Genomic DNA, 8,678 nt, shown 5'->3' on the forward strand with positions numbered 1-8,678 from the left:
TACTGTGGGTATTCCAGAGTGTTCCACCAAATTCTTGAGTCATGGGGGTAGATATATTAAGCAGCAGATGCTGCAACCTACCCCCGAAGTTTCCTGCTCACTGGAAACAGAAGTTAAGAAGCCGCAGTCTTAAGACCGCTGCTCCTTAACTACTCTGCCAACTCCGAGGTGGTGGATAGCAATCATCCGAATCAGATAAGATCGGGATGATTGGCGCCCCCTGCTAGCGGCCTATTGTCTGCGAATGTGCAGTGGACGGCATTGCACAAGCATTTCACTAGAAATGCTTGTGCAATGTTAAATGCTGACAGTGTATGCTGTCGGCATTTAGCGATGTCGGGCAGACATGATCCGCTACAGAGGATCATATCCGTCTGACAAATGATAAATCTACCCCATGGTCCGGGGGTTTTCACCTATACCTCCAATCAGTATACAGAATATAAATAGAGACCATTACCACTTTGAAATCTTGCTGTTTTAAAGCTAATAATGTTTTCTTGTTTTTATTTTAATTTTATTTCTCTTAAACTTTTTTCAGAAATTACTTTTGTGCATGTGTATATTAGAGGGTGTATTTTTATGTTGCTTTTTAATTTATTTTCAATTTTTTTAATTTCCATTCATTTTTTTAGAAGGTTTTTTTTAGAAGGTTTTGCATGCATTTTTATGATGCAGGTATTCTTGGCTCCATTCATTGAGAACTTAAAAGGACATAAACCCACAAAAATGTATTTTATGATTCAGATATAGCATACAATAGAGCATACAATTTTAAACAACTTCCAATTTTCTACTATGACTTAATTTGCTTTGTTCTCTTGGTATCTTTATTTGAAGAAAATACATAGGTAGGCTCAGATCCAGCAATGTACAAGTGGGAGCTGCAGATTGGTGTCTACACTTAAATCCCTCTTTTGGTTTGCTCACCTGTTCAGCTAGCTACCAGTAGTGCATTCATGCACCTTCAAAATAGAATATCAAGAGAATTAAGCAAATTCGATAATAGAAGTAAATTGGAATGTTGCTTAAAACTGCATGCTCTTTCTGAATCATTATGCTTATATAATAGAGTAGTATACTGAAACAGAAAAAACTGTTCTGCTACTACTTAGAGAGCTAACACAGCACTTATTAACAATTCCGCTTTTGTCAAACATATATATGTAATATAAGGTATCAAAGCACTATTTGTAGAGAGTGCACAAAAAGGATATAGATGATTATAAACATAAGTGGTATAACACGCTTCTATTATGTGAGTGAATCGTGGAAAATTTCCAAGATACTGCCTTCAGCTGTTCCACACACTGCTGTAATCACTGGTTAACAAGCAAAAGACACTAGAACGATAAAAACACAAGGGGTGAGATTACATATACGACGCAGGCTTCAGCGCAACTGCTGAAACCCGCACGTTGCCCGTAATTTCACCTCGCACATCGGGGTATTACATAAACCCCGCTGGCAGTTCATAAAGTGCCGTAAGTCAGATAAACAAGCGATGAGAAAAATGAGCATCCAGAAATGAGCGTAAATACAAATTTCTGGAGTCGCCAGTGACTTAAGCACTTTAGAAACTGTCAGCGCCTAAGAAAAAAAAAAAAAAATCAAATCTCCCGTAAAAATCTAACCCGCCTCCCAAAACTAAAACCGACATGTAAAACCCCTATATCCGCCATCAAACTCACATCAGAATTAATAATAAAAGTATTAACCCCCGAAACCCCCGAGTTCTGATTAACTTTTTGTAAAGAAAGATGCCAACTAAATGATGACAACTGCATGCAGTGGCTGAAAGGAAGGGCCCTGAACTGCCTAAACAATAATTTAAAGGTTAAATGGTGACTTCCGGAAAGGTCTTGTTAGTCTCAAAGTCTGTAGAAAAATGTGAATAATCAGTAGTAAGGTCAAAATGTCCTAAAAAGGAACAGACAATGGACACAAACACAAACTCAAACTTGCACATACACCCAAGGAAACACAGACAGAGACAGCCTCAGAAAACACCCAAAGACACACACACACACACACACACACACAGAGACACCCACAGAAAACACACAAAGACATACACACACAGAGAGACAACCACATAAAACACAGAAAGAAATACATACACACACACACACACACCCTCACTGAGACATTCACAGAAAACACACACCCTCACAGAGACATCCACAGTAAACACAGACATACATACATACACACACACACACTCTCACAGAGACATCCATAGAAAACAGTGGTACTCATACCATTAGATCTGGTTAATGCAGGATTTAGGCTTGTTGGTATGTATTTCAAAATTAAGTCAGCTGTAGTGTAAACTGAACAGTTTTAAGTTAACCTGTCTCATTTCAAACACTGAGCAATCTTAGTCTGAGAGTATAATATTTTATGCAGATGTAAAAATCTTAGATAAAATGCCTTCTTGCATTTGGAAAGTCCTTGCATAAAGGGGCAGTAAACTGGAATGTAATATATATATATATATATATATATATATATATATATATATATATATATAAAAATAAAAATGCATATCTGCTAAATAGGCACCTACCATTTGTGTATTGAGGAGGAAACATTGCTGCATGGTTTTAAATATAGAATTTCTACAGCATTGTCAAATAATCATAAATACACTGCTGCTAAAAAAAAAATGTGTTTTTATGGACCCCTGGCCCCACCATACAACTAGTACCACACTGAAGTTACAATCCGAAATTGCCCAAAGAAATAAAAAACATTTGCTAAGTATGTCCTACCTTCTCTGCAAATGAAAGTGATCTGCCGTCTAACTCAGGCACACGCTGTAAAAAGTGCCAAGTCTGTCTCACACTGTGCATAGTGGTTTAGTGCACACTCAGAAATCCTCTCAAATGCTAATACTTTACTCCTTGTAATAACATTTCCCATGCTCAATTAGCTGTAGTACTGTAGTAGACTGACAAAATTTAAAACTTTTTTTTTTTAGTTCTTGCCTCATGGGGCCCCCCTGGCCCATTGGGCCCCTGACAGGAGTCACCCCTGTCACCCCCTGATGGCGGCCCTGCTAACAGTCATCAATCTCGCTGCTCTTCGGCTTATTCACAGCTTTCTTGCTACCCTGTCACTAAGCACCCACACTATACTATACTGTTTTTCCCCCTATGCCGCCGCTCCCGGAGCCCCCCACAACTAAATAAAGTTATTAACCCCTAAACCGCCATTCTCGGACCCCGCCACAACTCTAATAAATGTATTAACCCCTAAACCGCCGCTCCCAGAGCCCACCGCATCAGCCAATAGGATTTTTCCTACCTTAATTCCGATTAGCTGATAGAATTCTATCAGCCAATCGGAATTCAAGGGACGCCATCTTGGATGACGTCACTTAAAGGACCAGTCATTCAGTCATCGGCCGTCGGATGAAGAGGATGCTCCGCGCCGGATGTCTTGAAAATGGACCCGCTCCGGAAGGATGAAGATAGAAGATGCCGCCTGGATGAAGACTTCTGCCGGTCTGGAGGTCCTCTTCTGCCCGTATAGGATGAAGACTTCGGACCCTCTGGAGGACCACTTGTGCCGGCTGGGTGAAGACGGCTCAAGGTAGGGTGATCTTCAGGGGGTTAGTGTTAGGTTTTTTTAAGGGGGGTTTGGGTGGGTTCTAGAGTAGGGTTGGTTGTGTGGGTGGTGGGTTTTAATGTTGGGGGGGATGTATTTCTTTTTTTACAGGTAAAATAGCTGATTACTTTGGGGCAATGCCCCACAAAAGGCACTTTTAAGGGCTATTTGTAATTTAGTGTAGGGCAGGGATTTTTATTATTTTGGGGGGCTTTTTTATTTTATTAGGGGGCTTAGATTAGGTGTAATTAGTTTAAACTTCTTGTATTTTTTTTTATTTTCTGTAATTTAGTGTTTGTTGTTTTTTGTACTTTAGTCTATTTAATTTAATTGCAAGTAATTGTAGTTAGTTTAGGGAATTAATTTAATGATAGTGTAGTGTTAGGTGTAAAAGTAACTTAGGTTAGGATTTATTTTACAGGTAACTTTGTATTTATTTTAGCTAGGTAGTTATTAAATAGTTAATAACTATTTACTAACTATTCTACCTAGTTAAAATAAATACAAAGTTCCCTGTAAAATAAAAATAAACCCTAAGATAGCGACAATGTAACTATTAGTTATATTGTAGCTAGCTTAGGGTTTATTTTATAGGTAAGTATTTATTTTTAAATAGGAATAATTTAGTTAATAATAGTAAATTTATTTAGATTTATTAAAATAATATTTAAGTTAGGGGGGTGTTAGGGTTAGACTTAGGTTTAGGGGTTAATGTGTTTATTATAGTGGCGGCGGTGTAGGGGGGGCAGATTAGGGGTTAATAAATATAATGTAGGTGGCGGCGGGGTCTGGGAGCGGCGGTTTAGGGGTTAAGCATTTTATTTAGTTGCGGCGGGGTCTGGGAGCGGCGGTTTAGGGGTTAATACATTTATTAGAGTTGCAGCGGGAACCGGGAGCGGCGGTTTAGGGGTTAATACATTTATTAGAGTTGCGGCGGGGTCCGGCAGTGCAGTTTAGGGGTTAATAAGTATAAAGTAGGTGGCAGCGGTGTAAGAGGGGCAGATTTGGGGTGTTTAGACTCGGGGTACATGTTAGGGTGTTAGGTGTAGACATTTCCCATAGGAATTAATGGGATATCTGGCAGCAGCGAACATGAACTTTCGCTGCTGTCAGACTCCCATTGATTCCTATAGCATCCGCCGCCTCCAGGGATTGAAAACCAGGTACGCTGGGCCGGAATAGTGGCGAGCGTACCTGGTAGGATCTTGATAACTAGCAAAAGTAGTCAGATTGTGCTGAACTTGCGTTCGGAACATCTGGAGTGATGTAACCATCGATCTGTGTCGGACTGAGTCCGGCGGATCGTAAGTTACGTCACTATATTCTACTTTTGCCGGTCTCTAGCCTTTGATAACTAAGGTGAATCAGGCTCGCCACAAATATGCTGCGGAATTCCAGCATATTTGCGGTTGACAGCTTGATAAATAGAGGCCTTTGCCTTTTATCTAGTTTGCATCTCTCTGCATTGCTAATTAACCTATCAATAAAACCTTCACCTTTATTTCCTAAAACCTTGTACCAGTTTAATTATGCCAAAAAGGAAAGACTCACGCAGACAAAACACAACTTTAACCCCAGAACCTGACACCTCTTCACAAAAGCTTCCAACACCTGAACCTGCTTCCATGAAGAGTGTGACAGAATGTCAAGGCCATACATCGGAGCTTGCGGAGGTGATCCATTCTCTGACTGAAATGTCTGAGAGAATTTTGTCTGTGGATTCTCATCTACTACAACTTAACCAAATTCTAAAGTCACTTCCGGATGCATTGAAGTTACTTATCCAACATTTCACTGCAGGATTACAGACTTTACAGGATAGCCTGAAAGACTTTATCAATGAAAACATTTCTGGTTTGGGCACTTCTACTCCTGTGTCTACTACTCCAAAGACTGTATCCTTACCAATCCAAAGGAGGATATCAACCCCTCTTTCCACTCATGAAATGGCCAGAAGGAGAACTAATGGCTTATGTTTCTATTGTGGAGCTACTGGGCATGTAATATCCTTTAGTCCAGTGATACCCCCTAAGAAGTCTGTTCTGGGGTCTCCATCTCAAAGCCCTGATTAATCAGATGGACAGGCTACAGAGAGGAAGTCAAACTTTAATTCCACTTTGGATTCCTCTGGCGATGAGCTCTACATGGGTTCTATTTTACATACCCCACTTGATCAGCCTAGGACTGCACCTTCTAAAGACTCTGATTCCTGTGAAGTACTAACATGTCATCCACAGAATCCAAGTACTACTAATCCAGAGACTTGCCTACCAAATTCAGCTACATTCTTATCTTTGTGCTTTTCAGAAAAAATGTCTAACTACTCTACCATTGAAGATGATACTGATTCTGAGACTGAAGGGATGGTGCTTCAAACTGCTGTTTGGAAAAATGGTGCTTTACCTTCTATTCCTCAGACCCACCTCTCCAGAACCTACAAGCCTAGAACTGCACAGAAACCAAAGATCTGTCCTGTTTGGGCCCTCTATACTAATTCCAGTCTGCAGAATCCTCTTCTGGAGAACCCTTCAAAAAAAATAAAAAAATACCCCCCTGGTTGTATTTATGCCTCTGATGGCACTCTGGTAAGCATCAAAGATCTGGAGCTGTACGAGAATGCTAAGTCCACCCAGAGGTCGTCCTTGAGGAGGGGGTACTGTCATGATCCAGCCTAGAATGGACATAAAGGGCTGGAGATATAATAACAGCGATCTGGTATTAGTAAAATACTATGCATAAAGCTCTATATGATGTGTAGTGACTGAACTATTTCACTGTTAAAAGCATCTAGTAGTAGATCATATAAGATAGGTAATTATACTCTGAGGTCCCGGCCGCAGACCCAGTAGCGTAACACTGTGAATGTTAGGTAACATAGATATAGTATACTATCTCACATTGAGTAATTAGCTACTACAGTGAAAGATGTCCTGAGCATGTATAAGCACATGGTAGACTGTCCACACTTATCAATAGTGTGAGTAAGTTAGACTGTAGACTGCTATAACAGGAGATTATACCTCTCTAACAAGATAGCAGCATATAGAAATGCTCCTATGCTTAGACCTGTAGCAATAATGAGACTCAAAGTTGAGTATGGCTTGTGATAAAGAGTCAAATACTTGGGTAGGTGAACACTACTAATATGATTGGCATCAACACTATATCAGGTAGCATGTGACTAATTAGGTGAGACATTTAAAGCTAGTTATCGTTGCTTCAGGTTATAACATAAAAATCTTCCCACCCTCGCCGGCTGAGGGAGAAAAAGGAATCTTGACTTTATGAGTAAATAGAAGGGAATAATGCATTTCAATGTATCCTAATACAAGAAATGCCTCCTTCCGACTATCTGGGAAAATACAGAGCAGCCTGTCAGAGGATTATCACCCGATATTATGTGAAAGGGTAGTATAATGGCTACAATCACATAACCTTTATACAGTATAATGAAACAATAATTGGTGTGCTAAGTTAAGTTAGTGGCATATAGAATACAAATAAGTTTGTCATAAAAAATAAGATTTCCATATATAAACTTTAGTGCACAACAGGGAGCAGGGAAAAACTAATTCTCAGCAGATAACAGAACATATATATATAAAGCAATAGAGTTAGCTGCAAACATATAAAAACTGACTGACTTCCCTATGCTGAAGGCAAGTAAACTGAGCTAGATACTGGTCCAGTAACCAGCACCCGCCCTAACAAAGTAGAAGTCCAGTGATTATTGAAAGTTATCCTATGCCTGCTCTGCTATCAGCTAGCTTGAACCATTGCTGAATGTCCCTGTAAGGTACCGTGTCCTTCAGGTAGTATTCTGATTTCAGGTCAGAGTCCCCCATTACGTGCAGAAAGGGTAAATGAGATATAGATCCATCTATGTAGAAGGGGCCAAATTGATGTAGGAGATCTTGCATGAAGGATGCTTTGGTGTCCTGTCTGTAGTCCTCAGGAACAGGCTTGCAGGGAGGTGTTATCTTGTCATGGTTAACACCAAAACCATTATTTCTTATGAACTGGATTTGAACATGTGGGCAGTCTGAAGCATCAATAATGGGTAAACTGCCATCAATTTCTTCCCTACCTTCAGCTAGCTCACTCTGGTCTGTGCTGGAAATAGACCATATCTCCTGTTGAAGAGCATTATACTGGGTATCAAGTGTGGCCATTAAGTTGTGTAGCGCCTTAATGATAGTTGCAGCCTTATTGTGAGAAAAAGCCACCGTGTAAAGAGGATGTGTCCGCAAGCTATACCTCTAGTAGTAAAGGAGAGTTGCCTCTTACCCTAGCGTACTGGAGGGGGAAGGTGTTCTTTAGAAGCCACAATGTCTAAATTAGTAGCGATCAGACTGGATGAGGGAAAACTCACAGCATACCATGTGAAGTATCCGAGATCCAAGGTGGCATCTCGACTATTGAATCTCTGGTGAGGTAGGACTCCCACACTAGCTTTCTGGGTATATATGTACACTCTCTAGTCTGGTCAAGGGAAAATAGCCTAAGGTAGTGTGGGAAGGTGATTGGGGTCCTAGATGGGTTATAATGTCCCAAGGGTACAGTGTCAATCAGGGCGTAATTGATTCCAGACTTGCTGCAATAGGGTGTGCAGGGCTCCAGCCATACTACAGCCAGCTCAGCAAGTGTGCAGTTGCGGTGCTAACGTCTAGGCTCTGAGAGATGATGCAAGCTCTGCAAGGTAGGTGTGGATAGTGGAGAGAGCACTTGTTAAATCCTCCAGAGGCCACCAGGCTATGGCCTGTACTGGAGTCACAACTCAAACTTGTGCCGGAGTACCGATAAAAGTGTTGGGCTGCGCAGAGGAACTTCTTTTACCACAGAACAGCAGTCTGGAAAGTACCAGGCTCTCGATGTTGGTCAGATCAGTGTAGGAGCCTCGGCTGTGGATCGCAGTTCTCAGGTGCAGTGGCTATTATGTAGACGCGGGTGAGAGTCCCTCCATGTAGTCTCCTCGCGGGTCAAATTGGGAAGCTGGCAATAGTAACATGCTTAAGAACCTGCTCCCAAGCTTCAGATCGCATCCACTCTTAGCCAGGTTAAAGCGT

The 8,678-nt window shown here is 41.0% G+C and overlaps 1 protein-coding gene across 1 annotated transcript in view; it reads right to left on the bottom strand.

Moving 5' to 3' along the window:
- LOC128647390 (all-trans-retinol dehydrogenase [NAD(+)] ADH4) overlaps nt 1-7,784 on the bottom strand; it is a 119,189-nt gene extending 111,405 nt beyond the window's left edge. Inside the window, exon 1 of the mRNA XM_053700177.1 lies at nt 7,413-7,784. Within this exon, the coding sequence (XP_053556152.1) occupies nt 7,413-7,784 (372 nt within the window). The remainder of the gene's footprint in view (nt 1-7,412) is intronic.
- Between the last annotated feature and the right edge of the window lie 894 nt (nt 7,785-8,678).

The sequence above is a fragment of the Bombina bombina genome, chromosome 2 (genome assembly GCF_027579735.1).
Source record: "Bombina bombina isolate aBomBom1 chromosome 2, aBomBom1.pri, whole genome shotgun sequence".
Taxonomy (NCBI): Eukaryota; Metazoa; Chordata; class Amphibia; order Anura; family Bombinatoridae; genus Bombina; species Bombina bombina.